General features: G+C 41.7%; 1 protein-coding gene across 1 annotated transcript in view; it reads right to left on the bottom strand.

Moving 5' to 3' along the window:
- LOC138510506 (alpha-2-macroglobulin-like) overlaps nucleotides 1-14,983 on the bottom strand; it is a 1,041,624-nt gene that overhangs the window by 837,006 nt on the left and 189,635 nt on the right. The window contains exons 7-8 of the mRNA XM_069626208.1: nucleotides 5,689-5,773; nucleotides 4,838-4,958 (exon numbers count right to left, since the gene is read on the bottom strand). Coding sequence (XP_069482309.1) covers nucleotides 4,838-4,958; nucleotides 5,689-5,773 — 206 coding nt within the window. The remainder of the gene's footprint in view (nucleotides 1-4,837; nucleotides 4,959-5,688; nucleotides 5,774-14,983) is intronic.

Raw genomic sequence — 14,983 nt, 5'->3', positions numbered from 1 at the left:
AGCAGTGCCTACTGTGGCATCCATTGGGGGGACCTGTGGTGGTGCTGTTGTGGGCATGCTGGCTGCTGGGGTGCCTGTTGGAGTTCCCTCCTGTGTGCTGCCACTTGATTTGTGCTGCTGCCGTGTCTTGATGCGTGCAGCTGAGGTGGAGGGTCTTTGGCCGTTGGTCTTGGCCCTCTTTGCAGGTGTGCTGGTAGGGGTGTCCTGGAGCTCGTCGTTTGAATCGGACCCTGTGGTGGAGTAAAGGAGGGCGAGCGTTATTAATGGGTCTGTGGAAATTGGAATGGCAATGTATCACATGCATTGGGGTGGTACCTGAGGGTGATTTGGGTCGGGGCCTTGGAGGTGGTTTCATTTGTGTGTGGAGTGAGGGTGCAGTTGTTTTGCAGCCTGCAGTTAGGGTGTGCCTGCTGCACGTGTAGAGGGTGTTTTTAGGATTTTTAATTATTTATGTATTTGATGTGAGTTTTAAAATGTGCTATCAGGCCTATGTATGTGGACGTTCTCCTGGACATGTGTTACTGTTGCACTATGTGGACACGTGGTACTTCACATGATTGGACATTGTGGTTTTGGCATTGTTTTATTTGGGACACCTACCTGATTCTTCGGATGTCTGCACTCCTTTCTCCATCCCTCCGACTCCCTCTATGCTCTCCATTCCAATGGTGGAGGCACAGATTTCTTCCCAGGGGGTCAACTTGATGGGTGATTCCGATCCTCCCCCGGTAGCTGTGGCAATGTTGCGGTTGGCAGAAAGTATGCTACGGACGCGTATCCGCAGGTCGTCCCATCGCTTTCTGCATTGCTGTGGGTTGCGGGGTGCGGTCCCCACCGCACTTACCCGCTGTGCCACCAGGGCCCATATGGCCTTCTTGTTCGCAAGTGCCGTCCTGGTCATTTGCGTGGAGAAGACGGCGGCAGCATTCTCCTGGAGGGTCTCTGTGAGCACGGTGAGTTCCTCACGGGAGAAGTGGACCTGCCGCTTGCGGTCGCACGCTTTCTTCGCTACTTTTCCCATTTTTCTTGGTTTCACTAGGGTGGATGACGGGTTGGGATGTGTCTCAGGGTAGTATTTTTAATGGTTGTGTGGAAATTGTGGTTTTATAGGTGTACGGCGTGATGTTTCCCGTTTCCGTATATTTCCGGTCACCGTACTTTCCGGTTGGCGCTCACTGCGGTGACCGCTAAAATGGGTGGCGGTATTGCACCTAGGGCGCCGTACGGCGGCGGTGTGGGCCGTTTTGGGGTCATTTCCGCCATCGCGGACTTTGCACTTCCGCCATGGGGTGGTGCTCGTGCCCGATGGGTCGGAATGAGCCGCACTTTGCTCCGTCGTGCAATGGCGGAAACGCTATTTACGCTATGGCGGTCCGGTCGGTTGATTTCCGCCAGGGTCGTAATGAGGGCCTCTGTCTTGTTTGATTTCAGTTAGATCATCCTTCTGTGTTCTAAACAATAATTGAAAAGTAATTAGGAATACTTTTAGACTCTGTTGTCCCTGTTGTGGGATCGAGTATTCTATTCAAGAACTACAATTTACATGGAATAATTTGTTCTGTATTATCAAATGTTTACATTATTGCCATGATGTAATTAATGTCTGTCTGTCTAATGTCTGTCAAATTTATTTTGTTTACTTGACCAGGATGATGTTTGTATTTTTCCTCATATAGTGTGAAAGGTTTTCTTAGTAAAGCCAAATGCACTTTTAATAAAAAATAATAATAATTCTAACATGGGTCAAAAATGTTTTTGACCTAAGCTAAGTTCTGAAGAATAATTGTTGTTGGCCTTGTGAAAGCACATGATGGTGAAGAAACACGTGTCAGCTTGTTATCCATACATTAATTTAAAAAACTGGGAAATTAAGAATTCCAGACTCTGCTTTATTTGCTTGATATAAAATGAAAATAAAAATCAACGATAAGGGGAATGCAACTGGAATAAAAGATAATTTAATGAGAAAAATTAAGAGACGTCACTGAGGGTAGATCACAGTAGCTTCAGTATCCTGGAATGTAGGTGGGTGTTCCCTACTTTACTCAGAGTGGGGTGCAGCTAATATTATATTAATAATTGCAAAGAATCAAGATTGCCGCTGGTAGAGTTCATCCACCAACATAACCTCTCCCCTTTCTTTCCCTCAAAAGGAGAAATTCCCTGCACTGAGGTATACGTAGTTTGATGACGAGTAGTGAAGGCTCCATGAAGTGCTGGCATAAATGGCACCTCGGCATGTTTACCTTGGCGCAGTGTTGACGCAGGTGAATTCAGAGTACAACAACCTACTGTCGGAAAGAAGGGCGAAGCAGCAAGGCAACCATGGGAAAAGGCTCTGCATGCAGTAACCATAATTGCAGCACACAGAGATTGAATGAAAAACGTGGTACTTTTGATCAATTGATTTACCTCAGATAAACTGAATGCTATGAGAAAATAGTCCCATTAACTGTATTTATGTAGTGCAAGGCTAAACCAAAAATAAACAATAAAGTAGGTACAATAACGAGGGCTCTAGAAAAGAGGCTTTCTTTTATATATGTGCCTCCATGGCTTTATCCTTCGGCTATGATGAACCAGCCACTTGTCACCTATTCGTAGCCAGATACAGTGCAGATGGCTCCTTTGGACAGTTCATTAACCGAGAGGCTGGTCCCTTTTTTGCAGGACAAGGGAGACATCCCAAAAACATGAACAGCGGGAATTAAATACCAAGAGCGCAGAGCACCTTCAAGCACACAGCTGATTCCGCCATCAATGGCTCTCATCCTCAACTCAATAAAAGCTGAAGCTAAAATACTCTACTCTGCATGACTGTGCTTAGAGAGGCTCAGCTTCATCTCACTGATGATGTCCAAAATGGCTGAAGCACGTGTCTAGGATTGCTATTGGTACTCTTGTTTGGGGTGGGGGGATTGCCTAGGAGCTCATGTTGGACTGAGCTGTGACGTTAAGCTTTAACACCTTGAATTGGTATTACCCAAATTGACCTTTTACAATTGACCTTTTGTACAATTTACCTAATTATAGTTGTCCTAATTGACCTTCTGCACAATTGACCTTCATATTATTTTAGTTATTTTATATATGTATTGGGTTGGTTTTGGATTATAAATAGTATATGGGGATTGGGTGGGGGGCTGCAGGGGATTTTGCATTGGGTGGAGGGTTGCAGGAGGTTTCCTCCCGCATATATGTCCTAATTGACCTTCTACATTAGGTCAATTCTCCGGAGGTCAATTCTCGCGAGGTCACTTGTGAAAAGGTCAATTAGTATACAACCCTGGAATTCACGCCACCGCTCATTTTGAATCATGTGTATGGTGGAGTGGAGGGGATTTTCATGCCAGCGCAAATGCTGGAGATCACTATGGGGTCCGCCTGCTTTATGCAGGGGCATAAAGCAAGCGGACACCTAGGGATTCATTGTACATGCTCCCTGCCATGTGAGCATGGCAGGGAGTGTGTATAATTGAAATGAAACCCTCCCCAAAATGCGTGCATGTCGGGGAGGGTTTCATTTCAATTGGAAACACTGCACGCATGGTAAGCAGTGTTTCCAGCTGAAAGTAAATCAGCATTGCGAGCAAGTCGGGAAGTGTTTAATTTCAATTGCAAGCACTGCTTGCCATGTTCCCAATGAAAAGTAAACGATGCCTGGCATGCATGTGAAGGGGAACAGGTGGTGTACCCCGCAGTGCAAACGTAACGGCTCCCTGCTATCAAATGACGAATTTGACCAAAATGAGAGCCCTAGTATTTCGGGGTTGGACTGCCTTGAGGCTGGGACCAGACTGGATATTTCTCCTTTTGTGAAGGATGCAGTGGACTAAAATGCGGGAAACAACCAATAGAACTGGTTATTTGAACCATGTCCGTTCTCAGTATAGAGGGCTAGGCACTGCGTGCAAGGGGTACTCATTTAGGGTGATAATTAGTCAGCATTGCGAGTAATTTCTTACCGTCAACAATTCAAAGATAAAAGGGCTTGTTTTCTGGTCTGTGGTATAACGTCGAGTATAACAGGAGTGTGACAATCAACTGCAAACAACATGCTAAGGGAGTTTCTGCTCATTGTTTCGATTCAGGCTTGGACTGGCCTAGAGGGAAAAGCCGGAACCAAAAACACAAAATGCTAGTGTGGGCCAGATTTTTGGGTCAAAAAGGGCCACTTTTTCGGCCCATGTGAGCCAGTTTTAGAATTTACTTCACTATGCGGCTAGTAGTTATAACAAGTGTTACTGAATACATATTCTTTAAAATGCACAATTTTCATCACATTTTATAAAAAAACTCCCCCTTGGGTACTACTCAAACAGTCTGTCAGAAAAGGAATGAATTGCCATTTGCAACTGTGGGCCACTTTTTCATTGGGGCCCGAGGCAATTTTATGCCCCAGTCCGACCCTGTTTCGATTTTGCAGAAATACACAGCATTCAATCAGACATCACTGCCCCCGTGCTCGAAGCAACTAACAGGTTACATACCCCAAAATGACCAAATCCATGTTTAGGGCACCTGACAACTTTATACAGCCAAGTGTCTGTGGCTGCGAAATGAAACTATTCTGTTTACAAATGGCACCACATTCCTACAACATGTTCATATCGTGATGGTTGGCAAACACAGAGATACAATGACTATAATTGGGGACCGTATAAAATCTAGGAACTCAAAATGGAATCTCAGAAATACCTTGCAAAATGCAACACCCATGTCGCAATCGGTAGGTGTCCTACACTAACTGGATCGGCTGCAATGCTCCTGATTCGTGGCACGCCAGTTCCACACCAGTGTTCCCTGCTGGTATGAAGGTCCTGTTCATAGCACTTACCCTTCTGGTGAAACTCTCGCAAACCGCCTCCGATTCGGGCCCGCAGTTGTAATATGCACCTAAAAACCTCCTGCAGACCTTCATGTTGATCATCCCCGCAACAGGCTTCCCATAGGTATACCTAATAGAGGAGAGGAAAGAAACACTGTGATGGCACGTGAAGGAAGCATGTGGGGGAGAGAAGGCAGTGGACAGGAGAACAAGCAGAAAAGACCAGAGAGACAAGGAGAGATGGAAGATAGGGTGGTAGGGATAAAGAGTTAAATTAGATTCATGAGAGAGTCAGAGGTAAACAGAAAAATACTCTCCAAAGGAAGATGGATAGGTCTAAACTAGTAAGACAGAAGAAAACGAATGATGAAAATGCATAGATCAAGCCCTGCCCCTCTACTTAAGTTCAACCCCTCCTACCCTTCTTGCCAACGAAGAAACAGATCTCTCTTTTTGATGCCCTAATTCTCCATTCAATCATTTTCTCATAGAAAGCCCATGGACAGTGGATGTGTAGTCATCCGGCACCTCATTCAACAGAACACTCTCCTAAATTCACCTTTCATTGCTGGCCAGGGTGCCTTCTGATTAAGGAAATAATGGAGAACGTTTGGAGCTGGGAAAGCTGTCATTCTGATGGCAGAGAGTTGTTAAACAGAGAAGAAGCTTTGTTGTCTGGCTTTTTACTTTGTTTTTCGTCTCTGCCCACCGGATAGTAGACATTCAGTTATCCAACACATGGGATTATCCGGCACCAATGAGTTCCCATTGGTGCCGGATAATCAAGCTTTTCACTCTATCTTTTTTTTTTCTCACAGTTCCCTGGTTTATAATGTACATCCTCTACGTCTTCTACTCACAAGGCACAGACTTTGATCCTCAATTCTTCATCCAGGATGGTGATTCTTTTCTGCATTTTCACCAACACCTCAAACTTTGGCAGTACTGAAAAAAGCAAAGGAGGTGTCAGGATAGTAGAGACTGAGGAAAGCCAGACAGTGCTGGACTGGCAAGAGGCTACACATTTCCTGATGCACAACACAAGCTGCTCTTTACAAGGTACATGCAGACAATAGATGCATTATAAACCCGTGTATCTGCATGCGTTGTGGGATAAAACCTGAATCTAAGATGTGATAGATTGTAACACAGCGAGTTGTAGAAGCACAAAGCCTCATAGACTTGAAGGAGCTGAGTTGGAAAACAATTTTGTGGCTGGGTGCACGCTTAATGCGCATACATCTACTGCACGCTTGTATTTTGCTATGCAGGCACAATTAGTACTCTAGACTGCTTTCACAGTGAAATCTTAGGGAAGGCACATACTGATAAGCCTCCTGCTGCCAGCGTGAAAGGACAATCTTCAAAGCCCAATTATATTACACCACTGTCCATCTGCATGTGTATCTGACCACTAACAAAGAATATAACCGCGATTGCCTAGGTTAGTATGCAGCAAAAGCATGAATTAACTTTATCACTGTCACTTTGATGAGGACATAGAAACTTCCACGTACACTGCAATGGACATTATGCAATAACAAATGTATAAAGGCCTGTTGAAACAGGGAGATGAGGGGGAGCTTACTCTTTCTGTTACAGGGAATTCTCTGTTCGTTTTGGGTGTTATTTGTTTATTTATTGCTCATAAAATTAACCATCATAAAATAATCCCAATATAATTTAGCGCCTGGGGACCAATTCCATTGGTGATGGTGCGCTATATAAATACCTTTAAGATAACATAACATAACATATAAATGACATGCCATACACTTCATAAAAACAACATAGAAAAATACACATCCAAATCATATATCGAGTACATTAAAAAATATTTCCCAAAAAAGATAACAAGCCTATAGAATAAAAACACACCCAATTCATGCACCAAGTTTATAAAATATTTCCCTTAAATATTCGCAATAGTTAACACCATAATGCATAATATTAAGATCCTCCCCACCCATAAAATGTTTCCAGAGCTCCTGTTTACAAAATCTTAAACAATCATTCCTGTATTTGATGAAATATCGGTCCCTAATGGCATGCAAACTTGAGCAATCGACAAACAAATGCCTCATGGTTTCAATGACAAGCTCCCCACATAATCTACAGAACCGCTGCTCATGGCCAATGCCAAAACATGCATTGATCATTTCAAATGTCGGCATACAGATAAATTAATTTTACATATATTTCCTAACTATTGCTGCATTTAGCTAGGGCATGAGGTATTTAGGTTTGTTCGCCATTCCATCAAGATAACCCATGAATTCATTACTATTTTTCTTTGTGGCGAGATCAACAAACAACTGTTCTCTGTTGGCGGCTTCCAACACTTTCTTCACCCTATATTTAAACTTATAAAATGTCACACCCCCTACCCCCGCCACCGAGCTTCCACCCAAAGGGCTGGTCAATAAACTTCAGTCTTTGATGCCCATTCCAAACGACAATTACACATGGGCATTTTCCGGTCACTATATGTCTTGTAAATCATGTGAACAAGAGCAGACGGTTCCACTTCATTTACTTTCCTAGCCAGCAATAGTAATCTTATCGAGACCGCAATGTCAATACTATACAGACCACATTCAAGCATAATATACTCACAGGGCATACACTGAGGGAGCCTCAAAAGTAATTTCAATGATTTCCCATCAAGAGATTTTAGTTCTCTGCTAAATTTGTCACCCTATATTTCCAAACCTTATAGCATAAGAAATCTTATGTTTGCTTGATAGATGGCAAGAACTAAATTGATAGTATGACCCCCATTCGACCCAATATACTAGCTCAATCCACCAAGTAGTTGTTGTACTTTATCGTGCATATACTCGCAGTGTGCACACCAAGATAGTTTGTCATCAATCACAATCCCCAAATATTTGTTGCAAGACCCGACTGTCATTTAGGATGCACACAGAACGACATCTTTTTTTTTAATTTTTTTTTTTTATTTGAAACTTCAGACTTGATTGCCTCAGTGCTCACACTGTGGCATCAGACTTTTGTTACAACATAAAGAGTTTTGTTAGTTTCCTCACTAAACATACAGTTCAGTATTTTCAATGACACTTCAGCATCTTGTCTAAAAGAAAACAAGAAAAAAACAAGGAAGACAACCAGTTTTCGATCAATGATTATAAAAAAGCCTCCAGCTCTAAAGAGTCTATAAAATCTACCACAGCGCAGCTTAATTTCACTGAACTGCCAGCCATTGCATATGACCACCAGTCCCGAGATTCAAAGTTCACTGGACTGAAGCTTCCCAAGTGCAGAGTTCGTTTTTGTATGATCTGAGTACATTTTGTAAGTAAATGTTCCAAAGATTCAATTTCTTTCAGGCAGAAGCGACACTTATTGTCATTTACTTCTTTTAAATGACAAAGCCACATCATCGCCTTGGTTTTTATTGAATTTAAGCGAATACGTAGAAATTGCTCACGGTGATGTCGGGAGGGACAATTTGTTAGGTAGCGACATGGTACTCCTAACTTATGTGCTCCTAACCCGGAGTCTAAAGTCGTTGGCATCCTTAGACGTTCGTCATTATTTTGAATCCAACATGAAAGTTCAAATTTTTTTTTCACTGCTTGTGGTCTTGTTACCAAAGCTTCTATTGTTAAATCGGCTTGTTTTAGGATCTGTTCCATACATAATTTCCACTCTTCCAGGAGAATTGATTTTCCTGTGCCTGGTCTGGAGGAGAAAACTTGATAAGCTGGTGGAGTTGGCGTCGAGATCATTTTCCGCAGAGCCATCAAGGTTTTCCACATGACACATGCATGAAGAGAATTCAAAGAAAGTTCATATCTTAACTGCTTCATTGAGATATACGCTGGTATCCTCAGAACTCGCCGCCAAAAAATGCCTTCTAATTTATTCCAAAAGGTGATGTCAATGTTCCATCCCGCTTCAGACCCAAAAGTTTTTGCTGGAACTACTTTTTGGGTATAAAATGTCAGTACGGGGGTTAAGGTAAATTTTCCGTATATTTTATACAACAACTGAGCTTGAATACTGAACTGAATCATTCGATTTATCATGTCATTTTTCCAATGCTGTTCACACAATGAATTGTTAAATGAGATTCCCAGATATCTTATTGAGTCTACCACTTCCAGATGTTTATCATCAATTTTCCATCTAAATTGATTTTTATTTTTGGTATTTGTCCTACCAATAATGATTATTTTGTTTTTTTCAGTGTTTAATACCAAATCATTTTTATTTAGATAGTCATGTAGATTTGTTATTTGCCTTTGTAAACCTATCGGGGTCTTATCTAAGAGAACCACGTCATCAGCGTAAATGATGCATCCGATTTCTGTATTATTTAAGATAGGCGGAAAACATCTTAAATTTTTAGGATGTGCTGGAATATCAGCAATAAACAGTTTAAATAACTCGGCAGCCAATGGGCAGCCTTGTTTCACGCCCATGTTTGTAGATATCTGATTAGATAAGGTGCCTTGGTTATTCAACCTTATGCTGATGACGGTATTTGAGTATAACTCTCTTATAGGTTCAATTAAGTTACTGGGACATTTCCAATTTTCCATTTTTTGCCACAATTTTGATCGATTGATGCTATCAAAAGCCCCCCGTAGATCAATGAAAGCTACATACAATTGTGATTTAGTTCTTAAACTTTCAACTTTCAAAATAGTCATTAATAGGAGATTCACCTCGACACCAACTCCTTTGGTAAAACCTGTTTGCCGTATTTCCGGAATTTGTTTCATAACAGACCATTGTACCAGCTTCTGGCGTAAAAATGAAGCAAATATTTTCCCAATAGTATCTGACAGGGCAATCGGGCGATAATTAGTTGGATCTGCCCGATTTCCCTTTTTATAGATGGGTACTATTATTGCTTTGCGCCAAGACACCGGAATCGTCATTGTTTCTGATAATCGTAGGAACAATGATTCCATGAACATTGCCCATTCATCTTCATCTTTTTTCAACATTACGTTAGTTATTAAATCTGGACCAGCAGAATGTGAATTTTTTAGGGTCCGTATTAATGCTTTTATATCTTCAGCTGAGATTTGCATGTCCCATGATGACAAATTATGTTCAGCAGATCTTGTTTCTTCATGCTGTGAATTTCTGAAGATTTTAGTAAAATGAAGTTCCCATTGTGACGCATCGATCCCATTTGACAAATTAGAGTGATGTTTTGAGTTTCCTGTGTTCAGGATTGCCCAGATTTCTCGAGAGTTTTTCTGGACTAACTGTTTCATTAATAGCTCTGCTTTGTCTTGCTCAATAATCATTTTTTGGGATTTTAGCCAATTCCGATACAATTGTCGACGCTTTTTTATTGCAATTTTGATGGATTCTATTGCAAAACGTGATTTTTTCAATTTCCTCACGTCACGTCGCACGGCCTTTTTTGCTAGCGTCAATAATGTTGATGACAAATGCTTATGTATTTGTCCCATAACCAGTTTAGAGGCTCTTACAGTGACGAAATCCGAAAGCAAGGGAACATAATCAACCGACATTGATTTGTCATAGAGAAGCTTCTGATTTAGTTTTTGTATTTTGGAACCATTTATCCTAAGGCGATTTCCGCCAGCATTCACAGAAAGTGTTATATCATGAATTCTTGTTTCATTTGTCCATTCCACTGGACAAGCCAACCGCAACAAGTTATGGTCACTATTTGACATAGGAGATATTAACAGTGATAAATCCTTTTCAACTAGATTTTGGGAGACCCAGAAAAAGTCAATGATCGATTGTGCATTATGATCCGACCACGTTTGCTTTGGCGGTTGATCACCTGGCACATGACCATTTACCATTTTACAGTTGCGATTTCCTAATACGTGGCTCCAACAGTGCGCTCGACTACTTACTTCATTTTTTGGTGATAGTTTAAACACCTGATTAACTTGGTTGTATTTGAACCACGTACAATTTAAATCTCCAGCGCAAATTATTGAGACGTTCTTATAATTCAATATTGCTTTGTCAATAAGATGTTTTATTGAATCCAGAAACGATTTTGTGCTGATTTTTTTCGGGTTCCAGTATCCATTTAGTATAAGCAGGTGCTTCCTTATATTCATATTTTTGTTATTTGTTTGAAGTAAGGCTCCTTGCACAAATGGATTAGGACTAAAAGAGTCGATAAGCCGCCACCACGTGTTTATTCTAATCATCATCAACAGTCCAGAGAAAGGACGCCCCTTTGTGTTTTTAATAGCGGGGTTTAAGAGAATCACAAAGCCATCTCTTGCTGGTGGATCTCTTAACCATGTCTCTTGCAGGCAGATGGCAAAAACCTTTTTTATCTCGACATCAAATCGGTTGAACAAATGAGTAAATGTCAAAGATGTGGAAGCATGAGAGAGGTAATGAACTTGTTTATTGTTTTGAGTTCTTGGTTGTTTGGGATTCAAAAGTGATGGTGTGTTTTTCGAACTTTTCTCAGTCACCGTTGATCTGTATTCAGAACCCCTATCTTTTTGCAACTCAGATGTTAGAATTTGTGGTGGTTGAACATGTGGGGTTTCAGGAGCCATGCATGGATTTAAAGTTTGTCGATCACTTAATGTGTCATCCGAGTATGTAGACAGATCACAAATGTTGATCGAGGATCCTGAAGAGTGACTTCTGATACTTTCCGGTCCTGAGTCCACTCTTTGACGCTTGCTAGAGGGAGCTACAAAGCGCACAGGGTCCTTATTAGAATGCACTAGATCATGTATAGTATTAGGAACGCTTGATTTAGATGTCTCGGATCGATTGAACAAGCCCAGCCTAGCATCTGCGGGTACATTTCGAATAAAATGTCGTGATTTCCGTGGCTGTGCCTCCTTGTTAGTGACAGGCCTCCTTTTTTCTTTCACTGATTTGCGCTGGTTTTGCCGATTTAGTGTGCAGTCGCCCTTTTTTGTTGTAATCTCGATTGACTTGGCTGATCCTTGGAAAATTCCAAAAGACATCGAGGGCATCAGGGAGACTGCACTTTTAATTTTTTCTTCCATTTGTTGGCTCTTTTTTTGTGCTAAAGCGGGAACAGTACAGCAAGTATCAAGATTTATATTATTTGCTGGCAAGTCCGCATCAAGGCACAGTATTGTTTGAGGAATTGCCATGGACGTCATTTCCACGTCTGTTCCATTTAGAGACTGCTCATATAATTTATTCCCACCTTCAATTAAGTTTTTTGATGTTATTTTCGATACTGCATCACGTTTCCCTGTAATGGTTAATCCTTTTTTATGTGACTCGATTTGAGAGTTCATCAATGTAGAAGAGTGGCGCATCCATTTCACAGCATCAAGCAAGCCATCAGATAAAGAGTCATTCTGACAATGATGGCGTGCGGCAAGATCGCTTAGCCGCTTTTGCCAACGCAGTGTACGTTCAGCTTCCTGAGTCAACTGAGCTTGCAGAAAATTTGTGGTCGAGTCAAAACTATCCATCTTTTCCTTTAATGATATTATGAGTAAGGTCTGATCTTTATGGGATTCGTGAAGAGACTCATACATCTTCAAAAATGGTAAAAGAGCTGCAGACGAGGCCGCTAATACATTGTTATATATCTGCATCGCTGCTGCCGAGGAGAGACTTGGTTTCAACTCAGTTCCAGTCTTCTCTGCTGAACATGTATGTAAATTGTTTGATTCTAAATTGGAATTATTTGTTGTTGACAAGTTCCCAAATTCGGTCGTCACAGGAACTTGTAAAGATTGCAATTCATTCAATCGTGATCCACTCTTTCTTGGTGAGTTCTTTGAAGTTCTCATGTGAGTTCTTAATTTGGTTGTACGTGTACTCGTATCTTGCTCAACTTCATCATGTAGATAGCAATTTTCTTGTAAGAGTGGACCAGTAATATAGCATTTCTCCATCTGAGCAACATTGTGTTTCTCTCGAGATATTTTTGTTGCTTCTACTTCAAGGTTATGGATGTTGCAAGATGATTTCGCTTGAGAACTTTGATTTTCTCGTCCTAATGAAAAACAGCTCGATCGTTGCGTTGCATCAGCTTCATCAAATCGGAACCGTGAGTGCCTAGAAATACTTTGTGGTGATATCTGTGTAGTTGTTTTTGCATTGATCACTCGTGTAGGTTTTTGAAACCGATCTTTCGTGTTTAAATGTAGAAGGGTTTTTTTAGTCATGCTAATCACTGACGAGGAGCCAGCTAAGATTGTGTCATCATTATCAACCAAATGAGTAATCATTTCTGGTGCTACTGTGCATTTTGTTACTTCATTTAAATCCTCGTCTTGAGAAGCTTCCATTAGTTCTGCATCCGTTAATTCGTGGGCAGTAAAAAAAACATCTACTATTTCAGATTGAATTGGAAGTGGTGAATCTATTCCTAGAGCACTCCGGTCGAATAAAGGTAGGTTGAGCAGAGTCAATAGTGGTTTTTGTAGTGGAGTGACAAAGGGAACGGCCACTACCTCCGTAGCTTCAGAGGTAGTTGTCACTTCAACTTCACCGACATTCTCTGGTTCACTATTGGATCTACTAAGATCTCCAGAATTATTTGGATATTTTTGCACAACATCAAAAACTACACGAGCAACAAAAGAGTTATCGGCGATGTGTAAATCAGCCAATACTTGTGCCGGAAGACTATTTAAAGTTTCCATTTCATCGGACGGGGCAAAAAGGCTAGTTGACATAGTTTCATGTCTGTCCCCAACTTCAGCCCCAGCTTCTACAGTAGATAAATGTACAGACGCCTTAGGTAAATATTCCAAATCTTTAGTGTTTGTCAAAGGGGTTGTACAGTCTACTGATAGAACAGTGTGCTCAATGTGTTCCAATTATAGACAAGGATCCACTAATTGCTTAGATACACTTTTTCTTGATTTTGAGCTTACCTTGGATATCTCTAGGCCAGAGTCTGCTTTTAAAGCTGTCCATGGATTCTGCATCCGCCGTTGTTGTATGGTCTTTCGTCTTGTTTGTGGCCCTACGTGGCCCCCTGATCCCGATTGTGCGGTCATGCTGTTTGTAATACCGCACCACTCTGCGCACAAACTGCAGTTGGAAGTGACCAGAGGCCGAGATCTAAGCTTGACAGCAGATCCAGTGAGTGCCAAGAAAGGACCAGGACCCAGCGCCAAACAGCAGCAAAACAGTTCTTGCCACAGAAGAATGCGCCGCCCTTTACTCCGCGGCCGGGCTTAACGCCACAAGGGTGATAGCCTCTGTGTAATGAAGGCCCCTCAAAATCACGTGATCAGGACACGTGACAGGTAAAGCCCCGCCTCCTCCAGGAAGTGCGGCAGGACAATGATGCCGGCAGGAGCGCAATAAATGCTCGCAATGCCGGGTAAGCCGGGTAAGAGATCACAGCCTTCTCTCCAATACAGGTACTCTCTCCAGCACAACACAGAAGAACGACATCTTTTTTTCCGACCCATTCTGAATTCCATAATTTTAGTTTTTCCAACATTAATCTGGAGGCCGTTTGATATGGCATAATTTTCAAGTGCGCTTAGACTTTTTTGTAATCCCTTGGGGATATAATCTATAAACGCATTTTCATCTGCATACCCCAACCGTGATACACCGTGCTTTCCATACTTGATTGCACTGATATCCGCTAAATCGAGGGCCTGTGGCAAGTCGGTCAGATATAGATTAAATAAGGTTAGTGCAAGTATGCACCCTTGTTTAACGCCACAACAGGTTTCAAACCAACTGGTTAACTTCCCTTCACCATCAAGTCTGATATGCACTCTTGTGTTGGCGTGTAGTCTAATGATTATCATTAGCAGGCATCTGGGCATTCCTAGGGCACTCAATTTATACCACAATCATTCTGTTATTATGGTATTGAAATCCACCAAGAAATAGATAAAGGCTGCATACACCGTACCTTGCCGGCCATACCAAGTGTGCTCAATCAGAGAGGTTAGTGTAACAAGATTATAAACAGTGGAGGACCCTATTCTAAACCCGTCTGATTTGTAAGGAATTATATTATTATCGTCTGCACATGCATTATGTTCCTTAAGCAGAACTTTGGCAAATATCTTTAGTGGGATATCCAACATCACTGACAAATGATAATTGCCTGGACTGCTTCTGCACCCTTTTTTGTACACCAGCAAAATGTTGCTATTGGTCCAAGAGATGGGTACAAGGCTGGTAGTACTGATG

This window comes from Ambystoma mexicanum, chromosome 6p, assembly GCF_040938575.1.
Source record: "Ambystoma mexicanum isolate Mex_15411 chromosome 6p, UKY_AmexF1_1, whole genome shotgun sequence".
Lineage (NCBI taxonomy): Eukaryota > Metazoa > Chordata > Amphibia > Caudata > Ambystomatidae > Ambystoma > Ambystoma mexicanum.
Note: the sequence above shows the minus strand (reverse complement) of the source record. Positions and strands in the feature narration are given on the sequence as shown.